Below are 21,252 nucleotides of genomic sequence, written 5' to 3' on the forward strand. Positions count from 1 at the left end.
CAGGGGCACTTAACCACTGAGCCACATTCCTGGCCCTTTTTTCTATTTTACCTAGAGACAGGGCCTCACTAAGTTGCTAAGGCTGGCCTCAAACTTGCAATTCTCCTGCCTCAGCCTCCTGAGCCGCTGGGATTACAGGGATGCACCACCACGCCTGGCGGTTTTACTTCTTTTGATCCAACTTAAAAATCACTGATTTTGGTGGTCACTGAGCTGGGCAATACAGGGTTAGGGTCCCAACAGCTATTTTGTGGATCACACCTCTCTAACATGAGGGTCGTGATGATAACAGTTGCCTAGGTTACTTTTCAGGGACTCGAAGGTCACTTTTGCTGAAAACACTGACTCCTGGGCCTGCTGATGTGTGATGGGTAACTGGAATGGCATTTCTGTCTTCTTATTACACCTGCTACTTTGCTTCCTTAACCTCTGGGGCCGATTCTACTGGGCCCTGCATGTGGACACGTGTTGCCCCATGGCACCGCTGGGATTGAACCCAGGAGCACTCTCCCTCTGAGCTATCTGCTAGCCCTTTTTATTTTAAATTTTATTTTGAGACAGAGTCTCACTAAGTTGTCCAGGCTGTACTGGAACTTGAGATCCTCCTGCTTCAGCCTCCCTGATAGTTGGAATTACAGGCATGCACCACCACATCTGGTTTCCCCACAACTTCTGGGGTTACACAAGTCCTCTGTATTGGTTGTTGTGGTACAAGAGCAGAGAAGAACCACAGGTTATTTTTCCTACACAAACTTGAAGAAGGAATCAGGAGTATATCTCTGCCACCTGAGGAGACAGAACGGTTTCTTAGACATAATGTTAAAAGCACATGCAACAAAATTAAGTCAACTGGACATGGTCAACACTTAGAATTTCTGTGCTTCCAAGGACACGCATTTAAAAAGAGAAGAGAACAACCATGGAATGGGGGAGATATTTGCCAATCATAAATTAGAATTTGCCAGAGAAGATATGTAAATACCTAGTAAATCCATACTAAAGATGCTGAACATCAGCGGTCAGCCATCAGGGAAATGTCACAGTAGGATACCACTTCACCCGCACGACTGCAGCAGGGGATGAGAGGCTGCTCTTGCGAAAAGCACTAACCATTTGCTGGGAGGACCAATGGGTAGCTAAAAGCAGGACAAAAGCTTGGCATTGCTGGATGTGACGGCACACACCTGTAATCTCAGCTACTCAGAGGCAAGGCAAGGAGATTGCAAGTTCAAGGCCAGCCTGCGCTACTTAGTGAAACTCTGGCCTAGCACTCTGGTGATAGCTGTGGTGAGCCATACCAGGACAAAGCTGACCCGTTGGGTATTAGCCACTTGCAACTAGCAGACCCTGGACAAAGAGGGCAGAAAAGGAAGATTCTGGGCAGATGCCAAGATCACATTCATTTGGAGGGTTTCTCCTTTTTATTTCTTTCCCTTTCTTTCTTTCTTTCTTTCTTTCTTTCTTTCTTTCCCTTTCTCTTTCTTTTTTCTTTTCTTTCTTTTCCTTTTTTTCTTCCTTTCCCTCCCTCCCTCCCTCCCTCCCTCCCTCCCTTCCTCTCTTCCTCTCTCCCCTCCCCTCTCTCTCTTTTCTTTCTTTCCCTCCCTCCCTCCCTTCTTTCTCTTTCTTTCTTTCTTTCTTTCTTTCTTTCTTTCTTTCTTTCTTTCTTTCTTTCTCTCTCTCTCTCTCTCTCTCTCTCTCTCTCTCTCTCTCTCTCTCTCTCTCTTTCTTTCTTTCTTTCTGAAGGTTAGTTTTGCTGGGTATAGGATTCTTGGTTGGCAACCATGTTCTTTCAGAGCTTAAAATATGTTGGCCAGGCCCTTTTAGCTTTTAGAGTCTGGGTTGAGAAGTCGGCTGCAATCTGTATTGGTCTCCCCCTATATGTAATCTGATGCTTTTCTCTCGTGGCCTTCAAAATCCTATCTTTATTTTGAATGTTAGGCATTTTCATTATAATGTGCCTTGGTGTAGATCTGTTGTGATTTTGTGCTTTTGGTGTTCTTGTAATTGATTACAAGCCTCTTGTAATTGATTTTCCATTTCATTCTTCAGGTTTGGAAAATTTTCTGATATTATTTCATTGAATAGGTTGTTCATTCCTTTGGTTTGTATCTCTGTGCCTTCCTCAATCCCAATAATTCTTAAATTTGGTCTTTTCATGATGTCCCATAGTTCCTGGAGATTCTGTTCATGATTTCTTACCATCTTCTCTGTTTGGGTGACTTTATATTCAAGAGTAAATATTTTGTCTTCATTGTCTGAGGTTCTGTCTTCCAAGTGGTCTAGCCTGTTGGTGATGCTTTCCATTGAGTTTTTTATTTGGTTTATTGTCTCCTTCATTTCAAGGATTTCCGTTTGGTTTTTTTTTTTTTTTTTGAGACTCTCTATGTCTTTGTTGAAATGATTTTTTGCTTCCTGCAGGTGCTCTTTCAGCTTATTGGTATTATCATTCATTGCCTGCATTTGCTCTCTTATCTCACCCTTTGCTTTGTGAATCATCTTAATCATGTATAATCTGAAGTCCTTTTCTGACATTTCTTCTAACATACTGTCATTGGATTCTATTACTATAGAATCTAGATTTGTTTGGATCATTTTCTTCCCTTGTTTTTTCATGTTGTTCATGTATCTTCCCCGCTAGCGCTGCAGATCTGGGGGTATTGCAGATTTCCCCCTATAGGCTTATAGTGGCCCTATAGGTTTCCAAAACCCTTTCTTTAAGGGGAGATCAACATTAGCAGTGCCCAAATCAGACACTATGCAATCCTAGACCAAATAGCCCCTATGGGGACAATAACAAAATTGTCATAATAAACAAAATGTGTTCAAATGTTATCTTCGGTAAAACAAACAGGTTTACAATAATGTCTGCAGTTTCTAATGGAGGACAAAGAGGATGCAGAGGGATGAAGAATATGGCTGTTAATGGGATAATAAAAGAATACACAGAAATTCTAGAAAATAGAAAGGGTGAGAGTATAATCAAAAGAAATCGGATGTTAGCATGTAAATAAGGGAGAAAGCGACTCTGAGGGAACAGGTAAACAAAAGGAAAAGAGAGCAAGAAAAGTAAAGAAATAAAAACTTAAATTATTTTTTTAAAAAGGAGAAAAAAGAAAATCTACTGTATAATAGTCATATACTAATGAAACCTCCCAGTGTTCAGTAGCCTGATGCATGAGAGGTACCTGACAATGAGCTTCAAGCCTGCAGCAGGCGTCTCAGGATGGGATTTGCCCCACCCGAAGATCGGAGCTACTGCTTCCAGGATTATCCAAGATGGCCGCTCTGGCTTTGAAATGTGTTGGCAAATGGGGAGCTGCAGCTCAGGGGTGGACGTGGTCAGCTGGAGGTCCTGGAGACAGGATGCAGTTGGTCCAGCAGTGGTCCTAGAGGTCGGGTGTGTTTGGTGTGGTTGTGGGATCCAGGAGGCTGGGTGCAATCAGTCGGTCTGGGTTCCCGGTGATAGGGCGCAGTCAGTTGGTCTGGGGGTCCTGGCGGCAGGGAGCAGTCAGTTGATGTGAGGGCCCCAGAGGCAGGGAGTGATCAGTTGGGCTGAGGGATCCTGGGGACGGGACTCTGTCAATCCGGCTAGGGGTCCTACAGGGCCTGGCTATTGTCTCAAAATGGCAGCAGCCACGTGTAATCAAACCTGCAGGTACTGTAACAGTGAACTTCCAGGTAGCAGCAGGCAGCTGGTTCTCTACTGGCGGTCTGCGGTCAGTCTGCTGGCAGCTGTCGGACAATCGGGAGGTGAACCTCGAGCGTTGGGTGATGGATAGGGGTAAGGCAGGCGATGGACAGGCGAGAGGCAGGCAAATGGCGGATGATAGACGCTTGACAGTGAGCAATCTGCTCTCAAAAAAGGCGTTGATATGCTGGCAGATTGCAGGTGATCATAGCAGACAAATGGGGTAAAGAGCAGGGGATCGATAAGCAGCAAAAACTGCCTCACCGAGAAACAGATATCCTCTGCTTGAATCCGGCATTGCGGAGCGACAAGGAACACAGCCTCCCTCTAGACCGCCATCTTGGATCCTCCAGAAACCCCTAATTCTATCTGGGTGCCCCCAAGGGAGAATTCTACTCACAATTATAAACCCTTGACTAAGGAAAAGAAGATTATGACAAATCAGCATGATCTATGCATCTGAAAGTGAAAGTGTGCTCTGAGTTAATATAATCACTGTGCTCTTTTAGTTTGATGTCAGTTATGATGACTGCCTTGGTTAAGGCTAAAAACTGATGGCCGCAGTGACAGTCCTGTCAGGGGTCCACCTACAGGAGGGTCCGGGGACTCTGAAGATAAGAGACGAACGCTCGTCCTGGCCCACTGAGGGTGACCCTAGGTGACCGAAGTCATAATGGAGGTGTCAGGGTAACTGACCACGACGTGCAGTGGTCTCGTAGGATTCCACTTCAGAAAACACCCCACTTCTGGGCTAGAAGGAGCTCTGACAAAGCTGTTAGAGGTGCACATAAGCCTGGTCGGCCCAAGCCTTGGGCTATCCCAGACTCTGTGATATTCAGGGCTTCCCAAGAGGCAGAGAAGGGGATATCTGGCCCGTTAGTGGCTTTCTGGGAAGGAATCCCAATAAGCAGCACACCTTGCTGACCCCAGACATTTTCCCAGCATTGACTTTTGGTCCAACCATCAGACAAAATGAGTCCTGAATTGGGCAGAGTTCAATTGAAACCCTCCAGGGCTAGATGTGGTGGCGCACAGCTACTTAGGAGCCTGAGGTAGGAGGATCACCAGTTGCAGGCCAGCCTGGGCAACTTAGTGAGACTTGACTCAAAAGAAAAAGAAAAAAAGCTGAGGATGTAGCTCAGTAGTAAAATGCCCCGGGTTCAATCCCCCAGTAGTGCCAAAAATAAAAAAATAAAACTTCCCAAGGTAAACTGCCCCAAATTCTTAGAAATAACTGAGTCTGCTTAATTTTTGAAAAAAAAAAATTTTAGATGTTGATGGACCTTTATTTTATTCATTTATTTATGTGTGGTGCTGAGAATCGAATTCAGTGCCTCACACATGCCAGGCAAACACTCCACCACTGAGCTACAACCCAGCCCTATTTTTAATTCTCTTTTGTTTTGTCTGATTGAAGGCTTTTGACTCTCTTTCTCTCACTTTTAAATTTTCTGCTGTCTTTACTAAGAAAACTGGTTATTTCAGCCCAGTACTGACATATACTTTTTGAGATGTCTTAGGATATATTTTTGGAGAATGCTTTTGCCCAAGAAAAAAATTTGTCTGGTAAAGTAAAAATTTTATCCTAAAATAAAATGATGGGATTTTCCCAATATGGGGGCAGGGATAGGATAAATATTAATGATGTGAACAACTTGTAGGGTGTCTAAGTAAGTCACAGAAGGTTTGTGGAGGATAAATCACCTTGTTATAAAATAAGAAACAAAAAGAGCTGGGAATGTGGCTCAGTGGTAGAGCACCTGCCTAGCATGCACAGGGCCCTGGGTTCACTCCCTAGTACACACACACACACACACACACACACAAAGGTATGAAGTACTGATCCATGCTAAAAAGCATGAACCTTGGAAACATTCTAAGGGAAAGAAGATACTGGCAAAACACCAAAGTTATAGGATTATATTGGTATGAAATAGGTGAATCTATAGAGACAGATCAGTCCCTGCCTTGAGCTGGGAGGGTTGGTATGACTGCCAATAGGTTTGGGGTTTTATTAATTAACTAATTAATTAATTTACCCAGGGCCCCAAAGCATGGTAGGCAAGCATTCCACCACTGAGCCACATCCTCTCCCATCTCCCGCCATTTTTAATGGATTTTGAGACAGGTCTTGCTGTGTTGCTCAGGCTGGTCTCAAACTCATGGACTTGAGCAACCTGTTGCCTCATTCTGCCAAGTGCTGGAACTACAGGTGTGTGTCACTGTGCCTGGCTTGGGGTCTCTTTTGGGTGTGATGACAATGTTCCAAAATTAGATTGTGATGATGGTTGTACCACCCTAAGTGTACACTAAAAACCAGAGAATGATCCACTTGAAATGGCTGAATATATGGAATAGGCATTATATCTGAATAAAGCTGTTAAAAAAGAGCTCCGAGGTTGAAAAGGAGGGACATAAGGCGGTGCCTTCATGGTGGCCGTGGGAGTGTGTCTCCTGGACTCTCTGGAGCCTGCTGAGGAAAGCCATCACTCACTCCAAGCACTGAGGCCATGCCTGTGGGCTGCTCCAGGCCAGTGCCTGAAGGACAGAGGACCCTCTCAGGGTCTCCCACTGGTTTTGCTAAGACTTCCTGGGACCTGCACTCATCTAGGACTTTTCCTTCCAGCCTCCCTTCCATCCCCCATGGGGGTGATTTCAGGTTTGGGTGACCTCAGCCCCACCCTTTGCTGCCCAGCAGATGTACGCCTGCTTGGGCTGGCACAGGTAGCAAGGGTTAGACAGAGCACAGCATCTTCAGCCACTGTCCTCAAGGTGAGCTGTGGGGCCCTGGGGAAATGCCAGAAGGCAGCTTAATTCCAGAGTGTAAATATGCAGACATCTGGGGTGCAGCCCTGCAAATGTTAGGGCAAGTCTCATGGAGCAACTGTGACCACTGACTGGGTATTGCACCTAATGAAGGAATTATTCACTTTGTAGGTATGGTGATGGTTGTCTTAGTCTGTTTTCTGGTGCTATAACAGAATACCTGAGAATGGGTAATTTGTAAAGAACAGTTTTTTTGTCTTTTCCTTATAGTTTGGGAGGTTGGAAAATCCAAGGTCAAGGTTGGCTCCTGGTGAGGGCCTTCTTGCTGTGTCATCCCATGGCCAAAGGTGGAGGAGCAAGGGACAGAAACTGAGCAAGAGGGCCCAACTTTTTTTTAATAACAAATCAGCGGCAGTGAAAACAAACCCAAAGCTGTGATTGTGACAGTAATCCATTAATGAGGACAAAGCCCTCATGACCTAACCACCCCTTAAAGGCCTCAAGTTTCAACACTGTTACAATAGTAGTTAAATTTCCAAATGAGTTTAGGAGGGGATATTTAAACCATAGCAATGGAATTGGGAATTGCTTTTTAAACGTCTTTCTTCAATGATGGGGATGGATCCCAGGGCCCCACGCATGATAGGCAAGCACTGTACCACTGAGCTATACCTCCAGCCTTGCTTTAAAAAATATCAAATATCCCTTCTGGGCTGGGGATATAGCTCAGTTGGTACAGTGCCTGCCCCACAAGCACAAGGCCCTGGGTTCAATCCCCAGCACCGCAAAAAAACAAAAAAACAAAAAACAAAAAATATCCCTTCTGTTTTAGGGACATAAAGTTTTTTACAAAAATTTTTAGTAGATGGACACAAAATACTTTTATTTTATTTATTTATTTTTATGTGGTACTGAGGATCAAACCCAGTGCCTCACACATACTAGGCAAGCGCTCTACCACTGAGCTACAACCCCAGCCCTTACATAAAGTTTTAAGATATATCCAGGATTTGCTCCCAAACTACCCCGATGGGGGCTGGGGTTGTGGCTCAGTGGCGGAGAGTTCGCCTAGCATATGTGAGGCACTGGGTTTGATCCTCAGCACCACATGTAAATAAATGAATAAAATAAAGTTCTGTCAATACCTAAAAAAATTAAAAAACAAACAAAAACTATACAGTCGGAAGAACAGGGAAAATAGCTGGGGTATAGTGAAGTGAGATGAGCCATTAATTGAGGTTTGGGGGCCACTATACTCCTTCCCTTTGTATCTGTTTGAAACGCTCCATATCCATGAGGCAGAAGAGAGCCACGCTGTGGAAGGAGCCACCCCTCAGGGCACTGCTGCATCTGAACAAGCTGCAGTGAGGGTAAAGGCACCCAGCCTCCAAAAAGAGGAAACTTAGAAAATCTGAACTTGGGTTGAGTGTTTGGGGGAGGGTCCAAGGACTCAGGTGTTCTCTGAGTGGCAGGGATAATTTTATGGTTGGGCACCTCAACATATTTTATTCATAGGAATGGCCGGCTGAAGTGAGGCTAGAGCTGTACTTGGTGAAGAAGCAGCTGTCGCTTACGTAAGTCTGAGAGATGGGTGCTAGCAACTGTGTGGCTCTGACAATGTCCACGTTGGTCTGTGTTCAGATGGGATTACTCAGTGGTCTTGTTTTTGCTTTGATTTCATGTTCAACAGGAAAGCACAGTCCTATCTGTGGGTGCCAGGCTGCCTTTCTCTTCCTGAACTCTTTTTGTACTAAGAATAAAATCCAAAGTCTTAGAACTGGGGCTCCTAGGTTCCATCCTCAGTACTGCAAAAACAAGACAGAAAACAAGGCTTTCCCGTGCACCATAGGCTCTGTTAGATCTCGTCTGAGGCCACTTGTCCCATCTCACTTCCTGTTGCGGTCCCATGTGTTGCTGCTGTCCGGGCACACTGGCCATTCTTTTTACATATATTTAGACCTTTGTTTTATTTATTTATTTCTCTTTGGTGCTGAGGATCGAACCCAGGGCCTCACACATGCCAGGCAAGCTCTCCACCACTGAGCCACAACCCAGCCCCTGCCCTGGCTATTCTTGACTGTCAGCTGTTCCCCTATACCCATTCTTCTTCTAGAGAAGCCAGCCAGCCCTTCTGTAAAAGGCCAGACAGGTGGCACTGGGATCTGGCCTGGACATGGTGTACCCACCCTGTTCTGTAGTGACAGATCCCTCATCTTTTAGCCAGGTTCCTGTGCTGTGCTCTGGCAGTGCAGCCTAATCACAAGTGGCACGTGGCGAGTGCCTCCCTTCCCTTCTTTCTATGCTGGATGGAATGAGGCGTTATAAGGGAGGCATTGGGACCATGTGGATAGGAGAGGGTGGAGCACCAAGATGGGAGTCTGGGCCTTGGGTAGACTGAATTTTTCCAAAGAACAGAAGCAATGGCACCTTGTATTCCGTGAGTTCTACTAGTGTGACTGAAACCCCTTCATGGAGGGGCGGCATCTTTTTCCCCTCCCGTGACACTGGGGGCAGCTCACAGAGTGCGCCAGCTGAGACAGGGTGTGGCATCCAAGCTTGCTCAAAACAGTGCTCTCATGTCTGCCCTGCTGTCTTGGGACGTTCCCTCCTGGAACCTGGCCACCATGCTTGAGAAAGACCAAACGGCCTGTGGAAAGGCCCACATGGAAAGGAAAAAGGCCTTGGCCAAATCCCCTCCTGGCTAACAGAAAACTCCAGGTTTCCAGCCACAGACAAGGGCTGCCAAGGACAGAGGACTGTCCTTGAAGTGCATTCTCCAGCCTCCAGTCAAGGCACCCCTGCTGAGGCCATGTGCAGCAGAGATGAGCTGGCCAAGCTGCTAAAACATTTGAAACTGTGAGCCAAAATGAGTCTTTCCTCCTTCAAGCTGTTATTCTCAGGTATTTTGTCATAGCAATGGAAAACTGACTAACAACTGTAGATCTGAACTAAACGTAGCTCTAGCAAGATAGTTTCTTTCTTTCTTGCAAGAAAGATAGAGATAGGTGACTCCCATCACAAAATCCTGATTCTGTAGCTTGTTGCCACCTCACAACCTATGGCTGCATTACAAACATCTCAACACTTTGTGCCCACGGTATCTTGGCTCTGTTGCTATGGGCCTTGCTGGCAGAAGGGCATGGTGAAGGAAAACTATCAGTTTATGGAAGCCAGGAAGCAGAGGGGGCAGGGGGGGAGGACAAGATATGAAGATATAATCCCCCAGGATCTACTCCCTTCAATTAGGTCCCACCTCCTATAGTTTCCACCACCTCCAGTGAAGCCAACAAATTATGAATTCATCAGTGGATTAATCCATTGATGAGGTCAGAGCCCTCCTGATCCAATCGCCTTCCTGAAGGCCCCACGGCTGGACGCTGCTGCACTGGGGACCAAGCGTTGAAGACACGAGCCTCCGGGAGACATTCCAGATCCCAGCCATAACACTGGTTGTGCATCTTAAGCCAAGCAGCATCTCAGGGCCTCCTCTGCCCTCGCTGTTCCCCTGCCTGGAATGCTCTTCTCCTGTGTCTTTAAGTTCACTTCCTTACCAGAAAAGACTGCCCGAGCCCCTGCATAAAGTGGTGTCCTCGCCTGCCAGGCCTTGGCTGTCTTCTCTTTCTCTGGAACCTGTATCACCACCTATTTCTCGGTGAGTTTGTTAGTGCCTGTGTCCTTTGCTAGAACACAAGGTGCCAGGAGACAGGAATTTGTCTGTCCTGCCTGCCAGTCCCCAGCGCCTGCCGGGCATGGAGCAGGTGCTCAGCAAACCTTGGTGGAATGGTTCCAATGCCCTATTCCTTCCTCTCACATGTCATCCCCTGGGACAGTGATTTGTGATCCCATGAGATTCAATGTCCTATTTATTTATTTATTTATTTTGGGGGACTGAACCCAGGGCCTTACATGCGCTCTACCACTGAGTTACACCCTCAGTCCTCAACACCCTTTTTATACCAAAGATATCATAATGTCTCCTTTACTTTCCTGAAATAATTTAAATAGACAATATGAGCTATCGATCCATTCACTTCTGGCCTGTGCGGTTTCTAGGAGAGGCTGTATATGATTCTAATGCCCGTCTGCCCGCCTCCCTTCTTTTTTGTGGTGCTGGGAATGAATCCCAGGCCTCAAGCAGTTGGGTAAGTGCTCTACCACTCACCTATCCCCATTCCCTCAAGATTGTTTTTTTCTTTATCTTCAATTTTCTGAGCTTTCAATATGATATGACCAGATGTGGTTTTTTTGTTTTCCATTTGTCCTGACCGGTGCTCTCTGAGGTTCCTGGATCTGTGGCTTGGCATCAGATGTTAATTTGAGAAAACTTCTCAGTCATTATTGCTGCAATTATTGTTTCCGTTCCTTTCTCTTTTACTTCTCCTTTTGGTATTTCCATTACATGTATGTCACAGCTTTCCTACTTGCCTCCCAGTTCTGGAATATTTTATTCTGTTTTCTCTCCCTGCCCCGCCGCCAGTGATTTTTCTCTTTGCTTTTCAGTTTGGGACATTTCTGCTGTCACATTCTCCAGTGGAGAGAGTCTTTCCTCAGCTACATCCAGTCTACTGATGAGTCCACAAAAGTCATCACTCATTTCAGTGTTTGAACCTGAGCATTTCTTTTTCATTCTTTCCTTCTCCCTGCCAACATCGTCTATCTATTCTTGCATTGTCCGTGTTTTTCTCTTGGGCCCTCAGCATGTTAACCAGGATTTTTTCAGCTCCTGGTCTGACAATTCCAACATCCTTACCACTTTGGAGTCTGGTTCGGGTGCCTGCTCTGACTTCAATCTGTGTATTTTAATTTCTCGTATGCCTTGTCGTTTTAATGTTGCGGAAAGTCAGGCCTGATGCACAGAATAAAAGAAATTCAACAAGCAGACCTTCAGTGATGTATTGGTGGGACTTGGGGGGACGGGGAGCAGACTGCGTCTGTGATCAGGCCTCAGTCTTGAGTGAGCCTATGCTCCTGAGTTGTGGACTTTTCCAGTGCTCTGTGGGGCCTTCCTTAGGCGGGCAGGATGGCTAGTGGGGGCTGGAACTGGGTACTCCTCATCCCTTGTGTTGACTCTGATTAATCCCCAGAGCTGAGGCTCTGCAAATAGGTTCTTATGAGGGCTGGGGGTGTAGCTTGGTGGTACAGCGTCCTCTGGTATATTTCAAAATGGCTACTTTCCCCCTCCAGAAGCATGAGATTGCCTCCAGTGTGCACTGTAAGGAACTGGTAGGACTCTGGGAGGCAGGGTGCACAAGGCGGCTTCTCTTAAGCTTTTAACTCTTAGACTTTTGCACACTGAGGCTCTAGAAATTTGTCAATTTCAGATCGGGCCCCCCTCCCAGGTACTGGTTCTGGGAAATTTCTACTCTAGTAAGTTGTGATTCTGTGCATCTGCCTGTCTGTCTCTCCAATTTTAGGGCAGCAATTTGTCCTGTGACCTCAGTTCTCTGATGGATCTAAGAGGAGTTTGCTGGTTCTTCAGTGTGTTCAGCTTTTTACTTGTTAGGATGGGTAAGCTGCCCAGGCTGGCCTCAAGCTTGCAATCCACCTGCCTCAGCCTCCCAAGTTGCTAGGATCCCAGACATGCACCACTGCACCCAGCCAAAGATGGATATTTTAGTCCATAAGTGCTCAGGCTTGCCCACACCCACACTGGAAGGTTCCATGAAGGAGACAGCTACTAGCACTTGCTTATAAAGAAATAAGTTCAGGGCTGGGCTGTAGTTCAGTGGCAGGGGCCTGGCATGCACAAGGCCTTGGTTCCATCTCCAACACCTCAACACACACACACACACACACAAATTGGCATGACTTGAGCAACTTGCCAGTCCCTTCCACAGGCAGCCGTTTCTATCTTTCAGAGCATTTCAAAGCACCCATCCAAAGGTGGTTCTTCATTCTGTCATCAACCTCTCCCAAGCATCTCCTCTGGCCAGTTCTTGGCATTGTGCTGGGACTATAGCAGGGACCTGGCCCAGCAAGACCTTGCCACCCAGGATCACGGCTCCAGGGGAGAAGGAAATGCCCCCTCAGTGTTTCTCCATTCATACAGCAAGTTTTTCCTGACAAGTGTGGATGTGTTATGGCTTCAACTGTTTGCCAGAAGCAACACTGAAGTCCTAACCCTCAGTACCTGAGAATGGGACCTTACTTGGAAATGGGATCTTTGTGGATGAATCAATTCAAGACAAGGTCATACTGGTTTCAGGTGGACCTTTATCCACCTGGTGTCCTTATAAGATGGGCAGGAGAGACACAGGCACACAGGAAAATGGCACAGAAAGACAGGCAGAGGTGAGTGAGGCATCTGCAAGCCAGGGATGCCATGGTCTGCTCAGAGAAGGGTGTGGAAAAGATCCTTCCCCGGAACCCGCAGAGAAAGCGTGCCCCATTGACACCTTGACTTTGGACTCGTAACGTCCAATACCACGGGAGAACAAATTTCAATTGTTTAAAGCCACCCACTTTTGACAGTGGCTATTTTGTTAGGACAGTCCCAGGAAACTAGTGCCAGGTCACTAGAGGGCGCAATGGGGCAGCTGGCTGAGTAGAAAGGAGTCCAGGAAGGTTTCTGGGAGGACATGGCTGAGTCCCAAAGGAAGAGAAAAACTATACCAGGTCAAGAGAATGCCAAGGGCAGAGGCTGGGAGTGGACGTGAGCTGGTGGACTCCAGGAGCTGAGGCCACTGTGGAGCTCCCCGTTGATTCGGTTACCACAAGAACCCTGCAGGACACCCGGGGCTGACTACCTGGCTCTGGAGCAACAGGGATTGTTATTGTTCCAGGAGGAACATTCCCTGTGTCACATCAGGGGAGTGTCTGGTGCTTTGGCCTCAGAGCACTCAGTGAAAGGACCAGAGGCTGAAGGCCAGATCTAAGCCCAGAGGCAGGTATTATGTGACCACTGTGTGTTCCAGGGGGACCAACTATCTCTAACCGGAGACTGAGTAGTTTCTTGGAAGCGGGGACTTTTAGTGCTAAAACTGGGGCCATCCTGGGCAAATGGTCCTGAGGTTGGCCAAATCCAGGCTGGCTGCTTCTGCCTGGGCCCAGTGACCTGCTGACTCCTTGAGCTGCCTTACATCAACAGGGAGCCCTCTACAGGTTCAAAATCTGTGCTTGCTGGTAGGTCAGTTCCCTCTCTGACATGCTCCCCTATTAGACTCACACCTGTCAGTCAGTCCCTTCCCCTAGAGTGACTCCCCCTAGCTCATACCTCTGTCCTCTCACGGATAACAGGAGCAGGAGCAGTAGTAAAAGTACAATCAGCTCTGACTTGCTGAGCAAGTTACCTGGCCCAGGCACTGGAGCCTTCCAATGGCCCTGAAGCAGGGGTTAGCCTTCCAGAGCACGAGCAGGCAAGACAGGCAGAACAGTGAGAAGCAGCAACTCCTCCGCCGAGCTCCTCGGAGCCCTCTGCACTACCTGACGCCTGCCACAGGGCAGAAGTCACAGGGCAAGGGGTCCCAGCTTGTGGCCCTCCCGTCTCTTCTGCCACAGCCTTGGCTCTGGGGAAAGGCAGTGCCTGAGCACTGGGGGTGGCCTGGGGGGTGTCTGGGGCACCTGGCTTCAAGGAGCAGAAGAGAGCTGGGTGGCACCTGTGCTGGAGAAGGACTGCTTACCAACCCTGTCAGCCCCAGGGGCCTGACTGTCAGGATCAGCCTCTGCTGCAGGGACTTGGCAGGGCAGGGGTGGCATGTGCAGTACACAGGGTATGTGTGCCCATGCAGGCCAGTGGGCCCGCAGTGTGCATACATGGGTGCTCTCTGTGGGCAGTCCTGCTGCTGCTGAGTCCTTGGTGCCCACTCAGGACCAGAGTCCTGAGCAGTCCCCTTAGGAGGGGAGGAGGGAAAGATCAGAACACAGGCTTTGGTGTCCCTGGCTGGGTGGCAGACTGTGGCTGAGACCTGAGGCAAGTCAGTGTGCCCCTCTTAAAGTCAGTTTCCTTATCTACAAAATAAATAAAAATAGTTCAAGGAAAGCACTCCACCTACCATTGATCACACAAATTCCACTCTAAACTGACACCTCAAGCTGACACTGTGAAACTACCACCTTTGCTCTCAGTTCAGTTTTCTAAACCCCGGTGACTGCCTTCCTGGAAAACAGTCCATGTCCAACAAATGCCACGACAATTACTGGTGTTAATCAAAAACAAATCAGTGGGACAAGTGCTGCAATGGTCAGCTCAGGCATGCAGGCTGCACCCAGGAGGCGAATCCTGCCAGGGCAGTGAACCGGAGTGTACCCAATGACCTTCAGGACACTTCCCAGCGCAGCCTTTCAGGCCTCTAAGGTCTTAGGGCTCCGTGCTGTCAACCAGGTGCTGCTGGCCAGTGGCCGGTGCCCTCCCCCATGGGACACACACCTCCATCAGTTAGATGGGCAGTTAATGGTCACCAGCCTGCATGACCCCAGGATACCTGGAATGACCAGTGGCCAAGAACTGGGTGGTAATATCAGATGTGCCTGATGCTCAGGTCAGTTCAGTGTGTGTTGACACAGGATAAAGTGCAGGCCATTTCGGCCCGGCCTGTGCAGTGGCCAGAATCCACCTCAGCAGCCTCCATGATCCCTCCTTTCCTGAAGGTACAGATCCTCTGCCTTGGGACTGCCCTGGCCCACACGTGCTCGAGTTCTGCCCCTCACCTGGCAAGCCTTGTGACCCCACCTTCCGGCAGGGCCCGCACAGCTCTGCCCCTTCTCTGAGCCTCTGTGTCTACCCAGGCCCTCCTCTGAATTCAGGGAACGCCTGGTACATGCCTGACCTGTGTGCTATGTGCCCTAGTCCTCACTGAGGCCAAACCCAAAGGACGTCTTCTTCAATTACTAAGAGTCTAGAGATCAGCAAAAGGGCCTCTGGGCAGCCTCCCCTCTGGCCTGTCCATTATGCAATATACCAGGAACTGTGTGTGAAAAGATCTGGTGACCAGGTGGGCAGGATCAGATGTGCATCATCTGGGTCACCTGCAGTGAAAGGTGTCCACCAGACTGGGGACAGCCATCAACTGCCTGTGCAAACCACCTCTAAAGAGGTTTCTGGAAAGATGGATTGGGCAAGGATCCTCCATCCTCTAGTCGAGTTTGCTTGATTGAACACAGGAGAACTTAACCACTGAGCCACATCCCCAGTCCCTTTCTATATTTTTATCTAGGGAAAGCGTCTTGCTGAGCTGCTTACGGCCTCACTAAGTTGCTGAGGCTGGCTTTGAACTCATGATCCTCCTTCCTCAGCCTCCCAAGCCACTGGGATTTCAGGTGTGTGCAACTGTGCCCAGCTGAGCCTGCTTTTTGAATGAAGTTACCTATGCTGCTAAAACACCTTTTCTCTACTTAATTGGCCTGTCACGTGGTAAGCAGCTGAACTTGGGTCCAGTTACAGCACCCCAGCTTATAAAGAAACTTTTATTGTCCCTATTTTGCTCCAGAGCAGGACAAACAAAACTCACTCAGCCCGGAGCGCCTGAGCTGGGGCTCACACTGCTGTTCACTTCTTTCTAAAGCCAAAACCTTTGCCCCAAACCTTTGCCCTCTCTGAGGAGGGGAGTGCTGCCACCACTCTTAGCTCCCCTGTTCACGGGACAGCACCAGTCCCTCAGGGACAGGGGCCACCCCTTGTCCGGCTTCCACTTTGCAGGGCAGACAGGTGACCATGGTTTCCCAGGCTGGCCTCACATCACCTACATCAATGAGGACAATTAGGACCCTTGGTTCTGATGCTTCTCTACAGGATGACTTGCTATCTGAGCTAAGTCAGCTTTTCATAGGCAGAGAGCTATCTGGGGCCTTAAAGATGTTCAGCATCCCTGGGGTCAGACTACCAGAGACCCCCAGTTGCTGAGACAACACAGTGACTCTAAAGAAGGCGGACAGGAAAGGGGTCATCATGCTTAGGCAGACAAATCTACCCCAGTGTGGAAAAATGGCCCCTGCTCATTATGAACTAGCTGTGGGATGACAATGCAGTCACCGGGCTGGGAATGTAGCTTTGTGGTAGAGGGCCTGCCTAGCGGGTGCAATTCCAGCACCATGAGAGAGAAAAAAAGATGCTGAGCTGGGTGTGGCGACGCACACTGCAATCTCAGTGACTCAGGAGGCTGAGGCAAGAGGACTGCAAGTTTGAAGCCAGCCTCAGCAACTTGGCAAGGCTCTAAGCAACTTAGTGAGGCTCTGTCTCAAAATAGTGGGAATGTAACTCAGTGGTAAAGTGTTTCTGGTTCAGTCCCCCGTACCAAAAGAAAACAAAAAATTAAACCTATAACTTTCTGCAAAAATTTGTTTAATGACACAAGAAAGTCTCTTATGGGTGAAATGCTATTTGGGTGAAAGTGCATTATAGAGCATATACTATTTATTTGCTTTACATAAGTTTGCATATATTTAATGTAAACTCTCATATTTGGATTTTAATTAATACCATACATTTAATACTTGAATCTAAATGGAAGGGAATGAAGATTTTAAAAGGCCTCAAGAATCATATTGTTTTATTTCATCATTGTCATTTTAATACATTAGTGTTTTTCTTTATTCATTTGACTAAGCCAATTTTAGAGGTAAAATCCACAACCAAAGCATATATAGTATAGTTGAAAATACTAAATAGCATAGTCTTCAGTACATCAGAAGTAGTGATTGTGATTACACAAAAAACACTTCAACTCATGTATGATGATCTTACAAAATATTTTAGAAGTTTTATATATTGTTTGCACTGTAATAAAATTGATCTGGATAATATGAGTAAAGTATGCTCAACTATGAATAAATGCAATTTATAGTTAAAAAAAAAAAAAAAGAAAGTCTCTTATGAGATAGTGAATCCAGATTTTTTCTTGTTTTCTTTTTTTTTTTTATCAATAAGAGTTTCCAAAAGACAAACGTTTGGTGAAAACCTGTTGAGTCGATTGTTGACCCTGAAGGAAAGGACAGCCTGGGGGTATTTAAGGAGCAGAGACAATCCCAGTTCCCTTGGCCTGGGAACTGGTGGAGAGAAAAATAGATTCAGAGGCCCACCACAGGTTCTCAGCCCAAAGGGAATTGGTCCAGGGAGACAGATAGCAGGCATCCCACCCCTCAATCCCTTTGGTACAGGCTCAGATCCAAAACCAAAATCTCATTCCCAAGGGCAGGTTCATACCTGAATAGGAGAAACGATTGGCAGGAACCTTTGAGAAGGGCCCATCAGTTTTCTAGGTGGAGAAACTGAGGCTCAGAGCAGGGAAACGACTTACCAGACTCCTAGAAAAGCAGAGGTCCCCAGCTGGAAGTTTGAAGCACCCAGCTCTGCAGGAATGAGGCAGTGGGATGTGCCCTTTGGATATTTTTCGGAGAGCTGGCAGTGCCCTCCAGGAATGAAATGTGGCCCCAGAAACAGCAGGAATGGCAGTGACCTCCTCTCCAGCTACACCTGATTTAGCCTGGTGACTGCAGAAGCAGGGGTCAAGCCTGCTCCTGGTCAGCTAGGTATCCTGGCACAGTGGCAATCCTGAACCCCAGGAAGTTGGAGACAGGACAGAGGAGCCTCCAGTCCTGAGACTGGATACCCTGATTTCATCAGCAAGGGCTGCTGCTCCGGGGACTGCCTGAGATGGGGGGTGGAGGAAGTGGAGTGAAGAACTTGCTTAGTGCCCTTAGCTGTCCTGTGCTCTGTCACCCCACCTGGATTAGAAAGTCAGGAGCCAGCCCTTTGGAGGTTCAGGAGGTTGAGTGGAGATGTTGAGGGTGGGAAACCATATTCCCGGGGAAGAGGATGAGTCACACAGATGCTGACTGTTCTCTGATCCTGTCAGTTTCCAGCAGCCCCTTAGTAAGCCTCAAGCAGGGTCGGGGACAAGCCAAGTCAGCTTCAGTCTCCAGCCTCTCTGACATTACCCCTTCCAGACATTCCAAACACTTTCTGTTGCAAATTAAGTCACCTCTGGTGGGAGCCTTCTCTGACTCTAGCACCACTGGGCGCAGCCCCCTCCTCTGTGAACCCACAGACCTCTAGCTGAGTGAGCACCAGGTTGTCTGAGCTGCACCCTGCTCTCCTTAGACCTTCAGCCTCTGGCAGTTCGACAGGCACACAGTAGGTTCCAGTGTGTCAGTACTGATGATCCAGGGTACTGAGGGACACTCTGAGGGGCCCAACAGCCTCTCCGGGGGAGGAGGACAGAGAGGTGCTCTGGGAGTTCCCTTTGGGCAACACTCTTTTTTTCTTTTCTTTCTTTTTTTTTTTTTCTTTCATTTTTCCCAATATTGGGGATCGAACCCAGGGGTGCTCTACCACAGAGCTACATCCACAGCCCTTTTTAATTTTTAAAAATTTTTATTTTGGGCTGGGGCGATAGCTCAGTTGGTAGAGTACAAGCACTGGGTTCGATCCCAAGAACCGAAAAAAAAAAAAAAAAAAAAAAAATTATTTTAAGACAGGCATCTTGCTAAGTTGCCTAGGCTGGCCTTGAACTTGCAATCCTCCCGCTTCAGCTGTCCCAGTTGCTGGGATTACAGCTTGCTCCCCGGGCGCTCCACTTGTTCTGGCAATAAGAAGCTATGGATGCCTGTGCCCGGCTGGCCCCACAGGGTGTTACATGACTGACAGCAAAGCAGCTTCCCAGTACGGAGCAGGACAAGTGGGATCAGACTAGCATTACTGTAAAATCTTCCTGTGCTCCAGCTCCAGCCTCTCTGCTTCCTGGCTGAGGTTGCTGAATTCCCTTCCCTCCCTGGGGCCTTTCCTCCTCTATAAAAGGGAAAACAAGACCTCCCAGCAGGAGAGTTGAAACAAGGCAGTGGCTCCACAGAGGACTTCACCCCAATTTGGATAATCCGTCTGTGCAAAAGACAATAAGTATCTCCCCCTTGTGGACGTACCCGGTACCCCAGTTCTGTGTGAGGCAAGCAGTTAACAACTTGTTCATCTCACAACCCCATGCACACAGGGTAGGATGCAACCAGGGCTCCTGGGTGAGAAATCAGTCAACAATTTGTGCATTTCATCAGACAACTGGTTCACACACCCCACAGACACTCAACCACATCCACATCCACAGATGACTTAGTATGCAAATCTCAGTCCTGCTCAATGATGTTCTTCCCACTTCTTGTGTGGAGAGCAGGCTGTGCTCTGCTCTGAGTCACTCTGCGATGTGTAGAACACGTTTTCAGACTGTGCTTAAACCTTTGTCACTACATTTTGTAAAGCAATAGGTTGCCATAAGCTACTCCATTTTGAGTTTAAGGGCTGAGGTGGGATGACTCTATACCTTGTTTCTACAAGCAAACGACTACCATCTGTCTGGCACCACCATAAGGCACACAATGATAACATACATGCCAACGTATGCACCTCAGTCGAGGAGTACCTGGACATGTGGCTATCCCAAATTATAAAGGGAATATCAGACACAGGAGCTTATCAACCTCACCAGGTGCGAACCCCTCATTGGAGATAAGTAAAAGAAGGAGCACACTGGGACTGGACACAGCAGGACTCTGACTCTGTCACCTGTCATGAGTCATGCCCAGGAAAATAGTTACAGTAAGGAACTGGAATCTCTGCTTCAGTTGAGTGTGGTTTTACCTTTGTGTAATGATCACACAAATTCCACTCTAAACTGACATCTCAAGCTGACACTGTGAAACTGCCACCTTCCTGACCTTGGTCTAGAATAAGCTTCTGTGCTTTGACAGCTCTGCACTCTGAAGTTCTTATTTAACCACCAACAACAGAATTCATATCTTCTCTCTACCTTTGCTCTCAGTTCAGTCTTCTAAACCCCGGTGATTGCCTTAACACTTTCTTAACCTTCCTGTTATACATAAACACACATATACCTAATATGTGTGTGTATGTATATATATATATATATATATATATATATATATATATATATATATATATTTCTGTAAAGTGTGATTGTGTAATTTGGGTGTTAAGATATTATAGATTAATCTGCGATTACCCAGCTTATGAATACCAGGTGACCCACAAGTATTCTATAAATTGTCATTAATGAAAGTCCCGTAGCCTGTGAATTTACTGTTATTCAATAAATTCTGACATTGTGGAAAGACACAAACGGTGTTTCGTCTATGTTAATGGCACAGCACGCTCACGACACCTTCATTTTTCACCCGAGGTACCCTGGAAGCAGTCCCATGTCAGTGCATACCGAACACCTCCGTCTTAATGGCTGCACGCCTTCCCAATGTGTGGATTACGGTTTAACTGCGTTGCTAACACTACCGTCTGTCTGGGAACTAGAAGACCCAGAAGGATCCACGGAGATGCGCACTTGGCATTCCAGGACTTGGATCGAGGCCAGCGTTGCTTCGCTGTTACGCAGGACCCCAAGTTCTCCGCTGCTCTGGGAAGGGGATGTGGGTGCAGAGGTAGCCAGAACGCAGAGGCGCAGGCAGCGCACAAAGTCAACCCGGGACGTTTCAACACAGAAGCACCACAACACACGTGGGCGATCGGAAACAAGAAGCTCAAACACTTAATCAGTCTTCCTGGGCTCGACAACCGACCGCGGGGCGGCCACGCTCGAATCGGCTACTCACCTCTGCCCAAGTCGCTTCGCCTCTCAACCCCAAGCTAACAGCGAACTTTGCTGCTGTCCCTGCTCCTTTAAGGGGGCCGAGCGTCGGTTTCGCTGCTTCCGCCCGGAAGAGAGAGGGCCCCGGAGGGCAAAGGGAGGAGGGTCCTGAGCGCCCGCAGGGCACGCAGGCTGGGAGGCCCCGCGGTGACGTCACTCACCGGGCGGAGCAGGCCGAGTGCTGCAGTGAAGGCGCGGGAGCAGCGGGGGGCCAGCGAG

At 47.8% G+C, this 21,252-nt stretch overlaps 2 protein-coding genes across 6 annotated transcripts in view; one reads left to right on the forward strand and one right to left on the reverse strand.

Moving 5' to 3' along the window:
- Nucleotides 1-3,573, forward strand: part of ENDOG (endonuclease G) — a 35,782-nt gene extending 32,209 nt beyond the window's left edge. The window contains exon 4 of the mRNA XM_079113931.1: nt 3,558-3,573. The gene's annotated coding sequence lies outside the window, so the exon portion shown is untranslated. The remainder of the gene's footprint in view (nt 1-3,557) is intronic.
- Nucleotides 1-21,252, reverse strand: part of KYAT1 (kynurenine aminotransferase 1) — a 32,668-nt gene extending 11,416 nt beyond the window's left edge. For 3 of the 5 annotated variants that reach the window (XM_079113911.1, XM_079113910.1, XM_079113913.1), the window contains exon 1: nt 20,999-21,252. Coding sequence is in view for 2 of the 5 variants with exons in the window: in XM_079113909.1 (XP_078970035.1) it covers nt 17,592-17,636 (45 nt within the window). In the remaining 3 variants the exon portion in view is untranslated. Of the gene's footprint in view, nt 1-17,591; nt 17,652-20,998 lie in introns of those variants that run through there. The other 2 variants (XM_079113909.1, XM_079113912.1) reach the window with 1 other exon arrangement.

This window comes from Sciurus vulgaris (assembly GCF_902686455.1).
Source record: "Sciurus vulgaris genome assembly, chromosome: 15".
NCBI lineage: Eukaryota > Metazoa > Chordata > Mammalia > Rodentia > Sciuridae > Sciurus > Sciurus vulgaris.